We start from the raw sequence: 14521 nt of genomic DNA, 5'->3' as shown, positions 1-14521 counted from the left end.
GAAACCCGGGTCATGGGTCGAAAATTACCCTAATAAAAACCCATAAACATATGTTCTGAGTTGTTCCTAACGTCATCTTCATCTTCATCTTCATCTCTTTAGCTAATTTTAATCATCAAATATCCCAACTGCAGGTAAATTTTACTCATTTATTTAATAGGGTTCTTGTATCCAAAACTAGGGTTTAACATTTAATTATGTTGATAAAATTAGTGTTCAGTTTGGTTCTTTCTACACTCATTACTGCTTATTGTACTTAATTCTCTTATAATCATGTAAAATTTCGTATATGGCTTACAAAATGGTCCAATTTCACTTTCTTAATACAATTTACATATTTGCAGCTCTTCAATTGATATTGCGAAACAATGTCATATGTATTAATCAGTTAATGTATGCTTACTGTTCAATTTTAGTTTCAGATTGTGAGGAAAAAAAATGGGAAGCAGAGCATTAGTTTTGCTAGCACCTGCGTTTTTATCAGACCGTATTCTTATTACTCAGTTATCAAAATCTGGATTTCATCAATCCCTTAGAGTAAAGGAGAATAGGTTTCGGGTAGGAGTTCGTGACTACTCGGTTCGTTCCAGTTTGGAACGACCTAATGTTGTTCGTTTAGCGGAAACCGCTCGCATCTCACTCACTCCGCAGGAGGTACCGAATAGACTTATCTATGCATTTAAATACAAAAAGTGTTCATGTGTTTATTAGATGAATTGCTTTAAGTAGAAGTTATTTGGGATTGCAAGATCTATACTTATTATCTGCTTAAAGAAAAAAGTTATAAGATTTTCGCTGTTTGAGTTATCCAAGGCGAGTATTTCAACACCATACTCTAATGTACACGGCCCAACCGGATTACTCTATGGCCGTTTCCAACCTATCACCGGACACCACAAGATTCGAACGATATTTGGGCCCCAACTACTGGGCTATCTTGTGATGGTTTTTTATCTGCTTAAAGAGTATATTCAAAATAAGCACCACCTAATAAGATTAAAATTCTGTTTTCTAAATACTTAAAAGGGTTATTTTCGTTTTTAAAACGCATTTCAGCTAGAAGTACTTGAAATTTGCAGTCCCAAACACCTTCAAAGACTCTGCGTACATGTGTATGTGTGTATTTGTTTCTATCAATATTATCGCATATAAACATATTCATGGGGTTTTAGATAATTTTGTGATGCAAGTTAAATGTATCACAATGGAACAACAATATAAGCAAACTTTCATATGTTTAGTGAAATCTGATGCAATATTTTTCGGTGAATGCAGGCTGAAGAGTTTGCTCCCAAAATTCAGCAAGTTGTAGACTGGTATTCTTCTCTCCTTTTGCATATGTGTTGAATGTTGCTCTAATACGCTAGTTAATGTTATCTCGATTTGGCATGTTTATGTTATTTGATTGTCCACAATGGTGGATCTTATGATATTAAACAAGTTTCATATACTATTAGTTTGTTTGGACTCTTAACCATACATTTATTGATTATCATATTAATGAATAGACTAACATGATAGTCTGCTCAGTGCCAAGGAATTAAATTCTATGATCGTAACATTTAAACAAAGATTGTGTTGAAATTAATAATAAGACTAATTGTATTTTAGCAATTTTTTTATATGTGGTATATCTGTTATGCTAGTGTAGTTGGGTGTATGATCGTTAGGTTAGGTACTTTCATAGTTTCAAGGTGGATCAAGGATAATGAGTTTAGATTACGCGACTTACTATTTTTAACAGGTTTGGCCAACTTCAAGAAGTGGATCTTCAAAGTATCGAACCAGCAATACGTGCAGGTGCTCGACTTGACATGCAACTTTGCCTAGTTTATGAAAAAAACAATAAGCTTATTTACATTACAGCTCGATAATGTTGAAGCCTAATTTTTATGTTGAGGATAGTGTACTACTAGTAATAATCTTTCGCTCTTTATTTTATAGATACTGAAGCAGGAGGCTTTCGAGAGGATAGTCCTGAGACATTTGCCAATAGGTATCAACTATTACGTCGTGTTTGTTATTTATTTTTTTGCTTGTTTGTAACAACACTTATAATGGCTTATTATGACAATGTAATTTGTTGGTAACAGGGAGGCCATAATAGCTGCTGTTCCTTGTTATGAGGAGCCATATATTAAAGTCCCGAAAGTCTTGAACAAAGATTAATTCAATAGGGTTAGTAGATCATTTAAAAGTAACAATTTTAGTTATTCTTTTAATATTCAGTCGTTGAATAGAAACTAATAGTTATAGTTATATTAAAAAAATTCAGTTTAAAGAGCCTCCCTTTAGACTTTTCTGTTATCAATAGCTTTTGCTGATTAGGAGGTATCTTTTTAATCGATTTGAAAAAAGATCATTGGAATATTGGAACTAGTCGATAATTGCACCAAAAACGACAGTCGTACACATGATCAAATACTAGTACTAACTGCTTTTGTGTAAATGTCTGCGAAAATGGAATTAAATTATTGATATGTAGTTTATTTACAGAGGCGGCCCAATAGGGGTACAAGGTGGACACATGTCCAGGGTCCAACTTTTTAAGGGGCTCAATTTTTTTTTCCCTTATACTAGTCCATGTAATTTTGGGCCTTTTTGCTTGTATTATCCTTGGGCCCAAAAAAAATATTATCCTTGTACAGGTCTTGGGGCCCTTTTGCTTCGCATCGTCCCGGACACTCAAATTCTCGGGACCGGCCCTGTTTATTTAGGTTTATTTTAGTCTAGAATTTGCCTAATATGTTGACATTTTACAGGCTTCTTTTGGTGTTTGATCTTTCTTCTCTAGCAAAATCGCCACAGCAGTGGCATATGGTTTCGTTCTTATTTTTTTGGCGTTTTAGCAAATCCTTACCAAGCCTTGTTTAGAGTTTGGTTATATAAACTTATACATTTGAAGATTAATGATACATAATTATACACCCAATTCTCACGAGCTTAGTTGGCGACAACAATTGTAAGTGAAACCATTTTAGTGATCGATCGCTTTAAAGGTATCGATTTAAGTAGGTTACTACTACATACAGTAGAAAACAATTTGTTTAAACTTTTCTAATTTACATCAATGTGATCATATACCATATGTTCCACATTTCAGTATTGCTAAACCTGCTAGTTTTATATGGTTGCGTTACGTTTTGTTATTGTATATAAAAGTGGCAAAATATTCATGAAATATGATGCATGTATTTCGCTGATACAGTGTAATTTGAAGAATATGATAAGGTATATATGATAATTAAATTCAAATGTTTTATGTATCTTTTCACGTTTGACCATTTTTAAGCAATCTAGAGAGCTCTTAATTAAGGTCAAATGGCATTTTACAAGACTTTGGATATATGGAAACTTGAACTGAATTACCTAACATTTGAATTATCTATTCTTTGGTTTTGTGATAGTTGTCTTACTTTTGATTAATATAAGTAATTAATACATGTATATAGATATAAATATAAATATTTGATTTGATATATGAACATTATAAATGCAAATGATAAAGGAATATTGACTAAGGTATAATTTAACCTGTTTAATGTTAGCACGCGTTAACAATTTTTTTTATGTTGTGTCCTTCAAATGAAAAACAAAAATATAAAAGTATAGTAATAAGAAAAAAAAAAAACTTTATGATTGACAATAGATATAGATTACTTTGTTCTTATTTAATTTAAATGTTCAAAATAAATGTCAAGAAATGGATAATGATAAATTCACTCGCATTATTGATAGATCCACTATACATGTGTATTATGATGTTGTACCGTATAATATATTAGTGCATGTGTACGAGCAGATTTATTAAAAAAATGAGTGAAAATATAAGTACTCATCATAAATAATCTCTGAGAAATAAAATAATCTCTGCAACTTTCTTAAACTGTATGCACTTTTTTTTTTTGTGAAACTTTTGTGGTGCCATTTTCTAATATTGATTTAACACCTAGTTATTCCGGTTTATTGAAACACCTTGAAATTTACTACTATTAATATAGAATTTTTCTATTTGTAAATCTAATCTAAGAGTTATAATTAAAAAAAAAAAAAATGTGTGCATAATATGTTGTACATGAGAGTGATTATTTGTAGGACATGCTTAGTTATCAACAACATATAAATAAATTTTGCTTGAGTCAATTTTTTAAGAATAACCTTTGGACTATCTTTATATAAATTCTTAAATTAAATAAAAAAAATCTCCACTTGGTAACCACATATATTCCAAGTGCTACAGTTTAATTTGAAGATATTCGTATGAATAAATTAATTAATAATTACCTCATAACTATATGAATGATGCTATTACGTTAACCCAGCTAATTAAACTAAACCGAAACAATAAAAAAGTAGTAACAACTTATAATTATGATTATTATCATTATCATTAATCGATAACTATATGTTAACTAATTTGATAAGCTTTAACAAAATAATTATTAATTATATTAATTATTAATTGTTAAATAATATAAATCCCCTATATGTATATCTTTCTAAGTATCAGGTAATCAGGTATTTTTTTGTATATAAAAGTTTCGTAAAGTAATTGGTAGTTTCGAAAAAACAAAATAAAACATAATAAACCGCGTGTAAACCGGGTAGAGATCATCTATAGGTATTGTTCATCCATTTTCTTCTTCCCTCTCTAAACCCAAAACAATACCCTTCCTTTTTTTCATAAATTATTAGTATAATTTTTCATTTTCTTTAGCAATTAATTAACACATTAACATTGATAACCAGGTGCATTCATCGTCCATATATATGTGTGTAACATATAAATATAAATAATATATAAATTTTTGATAATTATATTTTTGTTATTGTGATCAGGTTCCAAGAACACATAAAGAGTAAAGAATGTTTACTCGATTATTTGGCAAACACAAAAAAGAACCCAACACAGTTGCTACGTTAGAAAAGTTAAATGAGGTACTTGTTTTTATCGTTGCAATTCGAAATTTTGAATTTAATTTGTCAACTTCTTCTATAGCATGTAGCATGTCAAATAGTGACGTGGAACTCGTTAATCAAAAACTGTTGTCAAGTTACCACTTATACAGTGGTAAAAGCTCAAAGTTTGTTAGATATAATGACAAAAAAAGGTGAAAGTAAATTACTTTCTGCAGGGTATAGTTAAATATAACATGATTAAATTACTTAGAGTATTGGATTTGTGTTGTTATCAACTTTTTTGAAGTGAGCTCGTGTAAGTATCGTTTTCGTGCTAAAGAAAAACAAGTCCATCCTCTGATTAAAAGTCACTTCATTAAGCATGTTTGGGGACGGAGAAATATGAAACGTAGCCGACGTAGGGATAATTTTCGATGGCACGAGAGATATTTTATCGAGAATGTGATGAAAGCCTCGGAAGAGGACGATGTTTGTTGCTCATGTTGCTCCTCCTGCGCGTCATCGGATTCGGAAACATAGTTTTATTTAGATATATAGTCGCGATGCATTGATTTTAGTGTCCTTGTGCTAGTGTGTTTCCATTAGTTCGAGTCTCTAGTTTTGTTCGTGCGTATAATTGTGCGGATGTGTGTGGTCTTGTGTCATATCTAGCTACTTGCTAGTTTGTTTCGTGTAATTTTTTTAATTTTAATAAAACTACTTGCCTTTCAAAAAAAAAAAAAGTATTTTAACTAGAGGGCCTAGTGCTAGGAAAGGTCGGGATAACCCGGTTAGGGCACATACATCTAAGTAAAATAACTGCCCTCCTTAGGTAAACTGAATATGGAAAATTCATCCGGCTAACCGTGTGAGTGTTTAATTGACTTTAAAAACTATTACTATGAAAACTAGTTCTTGAATTTTGATGTGATCAATCTTTTTGTTATCTTATTATATAGTTAAGTTATAGTTATATGTGCTATACATTAAATATTCACTTTAACCATCATAATATGGCCTAGTGGTTGTCATCATGATTTCTTAACAAAAAGTCAAAAAGTCTCAGGTTCAAATCTTACTAGCTCGGTTTACCGACTGTATTACATATTGATTCTAACATATTTCATCCTGCTAGACAATAATTGCCAATTTTTTCAATTAATTTATTTTCTAATTGCTACTCTTATATATCTTACTAATATCCGTACTGTTGAATTATAATGACTCATCTTAAACACACTGAATAAGAAATATTGCAAGATTATGGAGCCTAAATATGGTATCATTGCTTGCTGTTAATTGCCATATGGTGGTATGCTGTTACAATATATTTTACTTTATGTATTTAATAAGTTTTATAAGACGTGCAGACACTTAAGGTACTAGAGAAGAAGGAGAATATACTTTTAAAGAAGGCTGCTGCTGAGGTTTTAAAAGCAAAGGAATTTACTAAACAAAAAAATAAAAGGGGTATGAATTGAAACTTCTACAAGTCTAATGTTTCCTGTTTTTAATTATCATTTTATAATTAAATAAATATAAAAATGTAGATTTTATAAGTTTAATGTTTCTTGTTATATTGTTTGTGATTTATGATACTTTTTCATTTGTGGTGAACGTTCAGCGGCATTACAATGTCTAAAAAGAAAAAGACTTTATGAGCAGCAAGTTGAACAACTGGGCAATTTTCAGTTGCGGATTCATGATCAGGTGCCTTAAACCTTTGCAATTTGCTTCTAAACTTTTATGAACATATATGCTAAACTTATTTATTTATTTTTATTTTTAAATTTTATTAATAAACTTGTGTAATTGGACACCAGATGATTCTGCTAGAAAGTACAAATGCTACCGCGGACACGGTCCAAGCTTTACAAAAAGGAGCTCAAACAATGAAGGCAATGCAAAAATCAGTGTATGTACCAAATTTACATCTTATATGCACCAATTGCACTAGTCTTTTTTGTTTACTCTTAAAAAAAAAACCGTTAAGTTTTTTTTTTTGGTGAGTTGTGTGTATATTGTCACAACCCAATAAGTTTGTGGCCCAACCCACTAAGATTACGACCCAATTAAGGGTTTTAACCCAAGAATTTCATGGAAGGCCCAAGAACATCATGGAAGCTCCCTAGAACTTTCCCATGAGTTCTTCCATGGAATGGTATGGAATGTTCATGGAAACATCTATCTCCATGTATATACTTGAAGTTTCTAGTACTTAGATCCTAACCATTGATTTAGATTAATCTTAGCCATCCATTTTGTGTTAGAAGTAGTATAAATAGGGGTGGTCTCATTTGGCACACCACACCTCAAATCTCAAACATTCTCTCTTGTAAAGCATTCTCAAGCAATATAAGTATTTTCGTCAATTCCACTTGTTCTATAATATTTTCTCTTTTGGTTACTTGAATCGTTATAAGGTCCGAGAAAGGCTGACTTAGTAGAGACTAAGTGCCGCACGTGAGCTTATCGGGATAAGTCCGTGACATTTGGTATCAAGAGCAAGGTCGATTCAAGGAGATGGCAACCGAGACCGAGAAGAATGTGAGCGCAACAAGTGGTGTGATGGGTGATGAGACTCGTGGTCGGGTGGAGACTCGCCAAGGAGCCAAGAAGAACCGAGGTACGTCCAAAGACTTTGTCGCAAACTTGGACAAGAGGATCATGGATGTAGAGACATCCATGGACGACGTGAAAGCAAAGGTCGGAGACGTCCACCAACGTTTGGATGGTTTGGACGGGGACTTTGACGAATTGAAAGATGATTGCAAGAGTGCAATCAACGTGCTAGACGTTGACATGCGACGTGAGATCCATGACTTAAGGGGTATGCTCATGGGTGAGATTACGAAGTTGCGAGGCGAAATGGAGGGGGAGGTCTCCACTATTCACCAACGCCTCGTGGATTTACAAACCAACATGAACTCTTGTTTGAGATTCATGGCTAGTGGGGGTGGCAACACTGGATGCAATGCTCTGAAGGTGGACGTTCCCAAGCCGTCACCGTTCTTGGGGAAGCGGGAAGCCCGAGCGGTTGATGATTTTATATGGGAGATGGAACAATACTTGGAGGGAGTCAACATAGTGGATGATGCAATGAAGATCAAGACGGCAACCCGTTACCTGAAGGATACCGCAGCGTTATGGTGGCGTCGTCGATATGGAGATATCGAGAAAGGTACGGTTACTATTGATACTTGGGATGATTTCCTTACTGAACTTAAGAATCAATTCTACCCCAAGAATGCTCAAAAGGATGCGATGAGTCGTCTGCGTAAATTACATCATTCCGGGACGATTCGGGAGTATATTAAAGAATTCACGAACCTTAGCCTGGAGGTCCCAGATATTCCCGATGATATTCTTCTCTTCTATTTTCTCGATGGTTTGCAACATTGGGCTAAAACGGAGTTGGAGAGACGAGGAGTCCAAGACCTTGCCACCGCAATTGCTCAAGCGGAGGCACTAGTCGACCATGCTAATAGGAAAGATTCGTTCAAGTCAAAAGATAAGAAGGTGAGCCATGAGAAAGGTGGGGGAGATAAGCCCGCCCAATCAAGGAATGATAATACACGTAAACCACCAACCGGGAATAACAAGAGCATAAAAACTTCTTACAAGAATGATGGATGTTTCATATGTGATGGACCGCATAGAGCCCGAGATTGTCCGAAGAAAGCTAGCCTTCATGCTATGGAAGCTCAAAAGGCGGGTTGTCAGGATGAGGAGCGGTGCATAGGATCAATGCATATCCTCAACGCAATCAAGGCCAAGACGGAGATACCCAAGGTAGTGGCTAAAGGACTCCAATTCGTAGATATTAACATTTGTGGAGATCGGGTACGAGCTTTGGTGGATACGGGAGCAACTCATAACTTTATCTCCACCGATGAAGCCAAAAGGCTAGGACTTAAGGAAACAAAAGAGAGTGGCATGATGAAGACGGTGAACACGAGTGCCAGACCGATTAGTGGGGTGGTTAAAGACGTATATGTGAAGATTGGAGAATGGGAAGGAATGATTGATCTCTCAGTCGTGCCTATGGACGACTTTAAGTTAGTACTTGGGATGGAGTTCCTAGATAAGGTACGCGGTTTCCCTATGCCGTTTGCTAATTCACTGTGTATCTTGGATGGTGAGAAGACTTGTATGGTGTCAACCGAACGTGGAAGCAAGAGTGCATCCAAGTCACTTTCGGCCATGCAATTCAAGAAGGGGTACAACAAGAATGAGACATGCTATTTAGCGGTAGCAAAGCAAGAGACGGTCGAAGATAAGGGAAAACTAGAGGTACCCAAGGAGATTGAGAAGGTCCTCAATGAGTTCAAGGATGTCATGCCCAAGGAGTTACCAAAGAAGTTACCACCTAGGAGGGAGGTTGACCATGCGATCGAGTTGGAGCCGGGATCAAAACCACCTTCCAAAGCCCCATACCGAATGCCACCACCCGAGTTAGAGGAGTTGCGAAGACAACTCAAGGAGTTGCTGGATGCGGGATACATCCGACCGTCAAAATCCCCGTATGGTGCTCCGGTGCTATTTCAAAGAAAGAAGGATGGGTCCTTGCGGATGTGTATAGATTACCGGGCACTCAACAAGGTAACTATCAAGAACAAATACCCAATCCCACTTATTGCTGATTTGTTCGATCAACTTGGGAAGGCGAGATACTTCTCCAAGTTAGACTTGAGATCGGGATATTATCAAGTCCGAATTGCCGAAGGAGATGAGGCTAAAACCACATGCGTGACGAGGTATGGCGCTTATGAATTCCTAGTCATGCCCTTTGGTTTAACCAATGCCCCTGCCACATTTTGTACTTTGATGAACAAATTATTCCACCCGTTCCTCGACAAGTTTGTCGTGGTGTACCTGGATGACATAGTCGTGTATAGCGATACCATGGAAGATCATGCGAGGCACTTGAAGCAAGTATTCCAAGTACTAAGGGACAACGAGTTGTATGTGAAGCTAGAGAAATGTTCATTCGGATTACAGGAGGTGGATTTTCTTGGACATCGAATTAAAAATGGGAAGTTACTCATGGATGGGGCTAAGGTCAAGGCAATTCAAGAGTGGGAGGCACCAATGAAGGTGACTGATTTACGATCTTTTCTTGGTTTAGTAAACTACTATCGTCGTTTTATCAAGGGATACTCGGCGAAAGCGGCTCCATTGACAGAATTGTTAAAGAAGAACAAAGCTTGGTTGTGGGATGAGAAATGTCAAGCAGCATTCGAAGAGTTGAAAGGAGCGGTCATGGAAGAACCGGTGTTGAGACTTCCGGATGTGACCATTCCGTTCGAGTTACACACAGACGCATCGGACTTTGCTATTGGAGGAGTTCTAATGCAAGAGGGTCACCCAATCGCGTTCGAAAGCCGAAAACTTAACGAGGCGGAAAGGAAGTACACTGTGCAGGAGAAGGAGATGACGGCAGTGGTTCATTGTCTGAGGACATGGAGGCATTATCTTTTGGGATCAAGGTTCGTGATTAAGACGGATAATGTGGCAACGAGTTATTTTCAAACTCAAAAGAAGTTGAGTCCCAAACAAGCTCGTTGGCAAGACTTCCTAGCCGAATTTGACTATGTGTTAGAGTATAAGCCTGGGAAAGCCAATGTGGTAGCTGATGCCCTAAGTCGTAAGGCGGAGTTTGCAGCGATCACAAAACCACAATTCTTCCTTCAAGATCTTATAAAGGAGGGATTAGAGCATGATTCTATAGCCAAAAACCTTGTTGGATTGGCTCGAGATGGGAAAACGCGAAGGTTTTGGCTCAAGGGTGATCTATTATTCACCAAAGGAGACCGGTTATATGTGCCTAAGTGGGGTGATCTTAGACGGACAATCTTGAAGGAGTGTCATGATTCAAAGTGGGCTGGTCATCCAGGTATCAAGAGGACACTGGCATTAGTAGAAGGCACTTATTATTGGCCAAGGATGGAAGACGACGTAGAGACGTACGTGCGAACATGCCTAATATGCCAACAAGATAAGATAGAGCAACGCCAACCAGGAGGACTATTACAGCCGCTACCTACACCGAAAGGACCATGGGAGAGTGTTTCCATGGACTTCATTACTTGCTTACCTAAGTCGGAAGGGTGTGGGAGTATTATAGTCGTGGTAGACCGGTTTTCTAAGTATGGTACCTTCATAGCCGCATCATCCGAAGTTACCGCGGATGAAACCGCAAAACTATTTTTCAAGAATGTGGTGAAGTATTGGGGGATACCGCATGTGATAGTAAGTGATCGAGATCCGAGGTTCACAGGGCGTTTTTGGACGGAGTTGTTCAAGATCATGGGGACGGACTTGAATTTCTCCACGAGTTTTCATCCCCAAACAGACGGACAGACGGAAAGGGTGAATGCACTATTGGAGCTCTATCTTCGACACTATGTAAGTGCAAATCAACATGATTGGGCTAAGCTTCTTGATATTGCTCAGTTCTCTTATAACATGCAAAGGAGTGAGTCCACGGGGAAGAGTCCTTTTGAGTTGGTGACAGGACGCCAACCATTGACCCCGAATGCTTTGGCCGCTTCATATGATGGAAGCAGCCCAGCCGCTTATAGAACGATGAAGGAGTGGCACGAACAAGCCGACTTAGCGCGAGCATCACTAGATAAGGCGGCCAAGAAAATGAAGAAATGGGCGGATGAGAAAAGACGACATGTTGAGTTCAAAGTTGGGGACCAAGTGATGGTGAAGCTTTTACCTCAACAATTCAAAACATTTAGGAAGGTGCACAAAGGATTGATCCGGAGATATGAAGGCCCATTCCCGGTAATTGGACGTGTTGGGAATGTATCTTATCGAGTTCAACTACCGCCCAAATTAAAGATTCATCCAGTCTTCCACGTAAGTTTTCTAAAACCTTATCATGGGGACGAGGAAGACCCAGAACGAGGAGTTTCCAAACGAGCACCAATGGCAGTTGCGACTTCGTTCGATCGTGAAGTGGAAGATATCTTGTTGCATCGAACGGTACGGAGACGAGGTGTGCCGAGCTATAGAGAATACCTGGTTAAGTGGCGTAACTTGCCCGATAGTGAAGCAAGCTGGGAAGCCGAAGACTTATTGTGGCAGTTCACAGACAAAATCAAGAAGTATCACGAGGATCACACGACGAGGACGTCGCGAGCTTAGGTGGGGGAGAATGTCACAACCCAATAAGTTTGTGGCCCAACCCACTAAGATTACGACCCAATTAAGGGTTTTAACCCAAGAATTTCATGGAAGGCCCAAGAACATCATGGAAGCTCCCTAGAACTTTCCCATGAGTTCTTCCATGGAATGGTATGGAATGTTCATGGAAACATCTATCTCCATGTATATACTTGAAGTTTCTAGTACTTAGATCCTAACCATTGATTTAGATTAATCTTAGCCATCCATTTTGTGTTAGAAGTAGTATAAATAGGGGTGGTCTCATTTGGCACACCACACCTCAAATCTCAAACATTCTCTCTTGTAAAGCATTCTCAAGCAATATAAGTATTTTCGTCAATTCCACTTGTTCTATAATATTTTCTCTTTTGGTTACTTGAATCGTTATAAGGTCCGAGAAAGGCTGACTTAGTAGAGACTAAGTGCCGCACGTGAGCTTATCGGGATAAGTCCGTGACAATATGCTATGAGAATGTATAAATTTAAAAAGTTTGATTATGGAATGAATATTTAAAATCGATGTTAGGCCCCTTATTATGTTTATGGGAGTAATGAAGTTATGTGATACAGGAAAATTGGTTGCATTGACCAAACAATCGATGAAATAAACGAGCAATCTGAGAACATGAAACAGATCCAAGAAGCGTTGTCAGCACCGTTTGGTGCATCTGCTGATTTTGATTTGGTAGTGTCTCTTATTCCTTTAATACCTAATGGTCAAAGAGATTCGTTTGACTTTTATAAAGTCAAGATCATTTGACTATTATATAATCGACTATACTAATTGACTCTTTGTAACACTATCATATTTTGTAAATTTTTATTCAATTCATCAAGTAATAACTTTAATGTTTTTATAGTAAATAATTGTTCATGCTATTAAGGGGATCTTTTTAATAGTATAAGTTAATAAACGCAGGATGAACTGGAGGCTGAACTTGAAGATTTAGAAGGAGCTGAGCTGGAAGCAGAACTTCTTAAGCCTATCACTACTGCCATAGCGGCCCCGGTGTATGTGCCAGCTGTCAAACAACCAACACGTCCAGCTACAAAGCTAAACAAAGATGAGGAAGATGAACTTGCTGCATTGCAGGCAGATATGGCACTATAAACAGGTAAGTTGGAACATGATATATATGCTTCGTATAGTTTTGAACTCTGTTTTTTACACTGAAGTTGATTCATGAGTGAATTTACACTTTGCAAGTAGTTAGACGTTTGATGAGAATTTGTTCTTTCTTGCAGTTTCGGCTTGTATTTGAGTGAAGACTGTAAAAAGTAGAATATAATGTGGCAATTCACATTATCATCATTTCATTAGTAATATTATGAATACAAAACGTTGTGGTCTTTTAAGTTGTGTGGTGTTGTGTTAATTTTGGTGAGGTAGTTGAAACTTGAAAGTGTTCGGTATCAGAAAGTTGGATTTTTTATTTGCAACAAAGACTTTGCGTGGTCGAATGGGAAGTTTGATCATAGTATTGAGATATCAAAGACTAAAAGAAGATTTGAGTATAACTGCAGTTTTAAAATGTGCTTTACGATAGTTCAGTAGTTGAGCTTAGTATCATATTGGTTATATTGTTATATCATTCTCGTGTTCAATTGAGATTTGTGCATATAAAACTTATGTGAGGTCAGGGGTTCGACTCTCATGCAAAATATTTGCCTGAAGGTTACCCACCTATTTCATGAGTAGTCCCAGAGGTCGCGGACATCTTGCGTTTGAATCTCACCCTGAGGTGGTTTTACCACACGCGATGCCCGTATGGAATTGTCTTGGGGGTTTCCTCCCGAGGGTATAGGACTGCATTGGTTCGTCCCATGAAATGATCGGGTGAGTAGGCGTGTTCGAACCCCCATCAATGATTCTAACCGCAGTTAACAAAAAAACCTATGTGGGTGTACATTTGAGTATGATGCGTGATAACCACAAATAAATGAATATCAGAAATGTTAATAACTTGTTGTGGGCTCAATTGAGTACGTATATAGTTAGGCCTGATTCCAGTTATGGTCCTAACTTCGAGCTACTAAAGTCTAGCAATAGGCCTGTAGGTTGAAAGAATAATAAGCCCATATCAAAGGCCCGTAGGCTTGCAATTGTTTTCTAGATTTTATGTTTTCTTGAATTTTTTTTTTTTTTTTTTTTTTTTTTTAACTTTTGGAAAAATATTACGATATTTAGCACTAGTTGATGTTTTCGTAAAGGAGGTAAATTATGTATATTCAACAAAATTGAGGGCTGAAAATGCAAGTGTATAACGCAGGAAACAAAACTTGTCATTTACCGAAATGATTTGTCATTCACTCGCAATGACTCGAGCTGCCCGCAAAGCAAGGGATTAATCGGCTGGCAAAGTGGATCGAAAACTCAAGTATACTAAAAAATTATATATATTAGTTTTCGTTTTACTCTTTTGTGCGGCTGCATTTCTATTAT

The 14521-nt window shown here is 37.0% G+C and overlaps 2 protein-coding genes across 2 annotated transcripts; both read left to right on the top strand.

Annotated features, from left to right (window-relative positions):
- The first annotated feature begins 437 nt into the window (after window positions 1-437).
- Window positions 438-3097, top strand: LOC139858169 (glutamyl-tRNA(Gln) amidotransferase subunit C, chloroplastic/mitochondrial-like). Its single transcript, XM_071847021.1, has 6 exons — window positions 438-654; window positions 1276-1316; window positions 1745-1800; window positions 1945-1996; window positions 2094-2178; window positions 2763-3097. Exons 1-5 carry the CDS (start codon window positions 439-441, stop codon window positions 2167-2169), a joined length of 441 nt encoding a protein of 146 aa, XP_071703122.1. The 5' UTR covers window position 438; the 3' UTR covers window positions 2170-2178; window positions 2763-3097.
- A 1769-nt stretch (window positions 3098-4866) lies between these two features.
- LOC139858491 (vacuolar protein sorting-associated protein 32 homolog 1-like) lies at window positions 4867-13189 on the top strand. Its single transcript, XM_071847334.1, has 6 exons — window positions 4867-4938; window positions 6270-6369; window positions 6524-6609; window positions 6723-6814; window positions 12649-12763; window positions 12998-13189. The coding sequence occupies exons 1-6, from the start codon at window positions 4867-4869 to the stop codon at window positions 13187-13189; spliced, it is 657 nt and encodes a 218-aa protein (XP_071703435.1).
- Window positions 13190-14521: the final 1332 nt, after the last annotated feature.

Source organism: Rutidosis leptorrhynchoides, chromosome 7 (genome assembly GCF_046630445.1).
Source record: "Rutidosis leptorrhynchoides isolate AG116_Rl617_1_P2 chromosome 7, CSIRO_AGI_Rlap_v1, whole genome shotgun sequence".
Taxonomy (NCBI): domain Eukaryota; kingdom Viridiplantae; phylum Streptophyta; class Magnoliopsida; order Asterales; family Asteraceae; genus Rutidosis; species Rutidosis leptorrhynchoides.
The sequence above is the reverse complement of the archived record's forward strand: the minus strand, read 5'-3'. Positions and strand labels throughout refer to the sequence as shown.

Bases quoted from the DNA above. Each gene is read 5' to 3' on its own strand.
- LOC139858491 (XM_071847334.1), top strand. From the start codon at position 4,867: ATGTTTACTCGATTATTTGGCAAACACAAAAAAGAACCCAACACAGTT. The intron at 6,610-6,722 runs GTGCCTTAAACC...ATTGGACACCAG, and splicing joins AGTTGCGGATTCATGATCAG to ATGATTCTGCTAGAAAGTAC. The intron at 6,815-12,648 runs GTATGTACCAAA...TATGTGATACAG, and splicing joins AAGGCAATGCAAAAATCAGT to GAAAATTGGTTGCATTGACC.
- LOC139858169 (XM_071847021.1), top strand. From the start codon at position 439: ATGGGAAGCAGAGCATTAGTTTTGCTAGCACCTGCGTTTTTATCAGAC. The intron at 1,801-1,944 runs GTGCTCGACTTG...TTTATTTTATAG, and splicing joins CGAACCAGCAATACGTGCAG to ATACTGAAGCAGGAGGCTTT. The intron at 1,997-2,093 runs GTATCAACTATT...TGTTGGTAACAG, and splicing joins CCTGAGACATTTGCCAATAG to GGAGGCCATAATAGCTGCTG.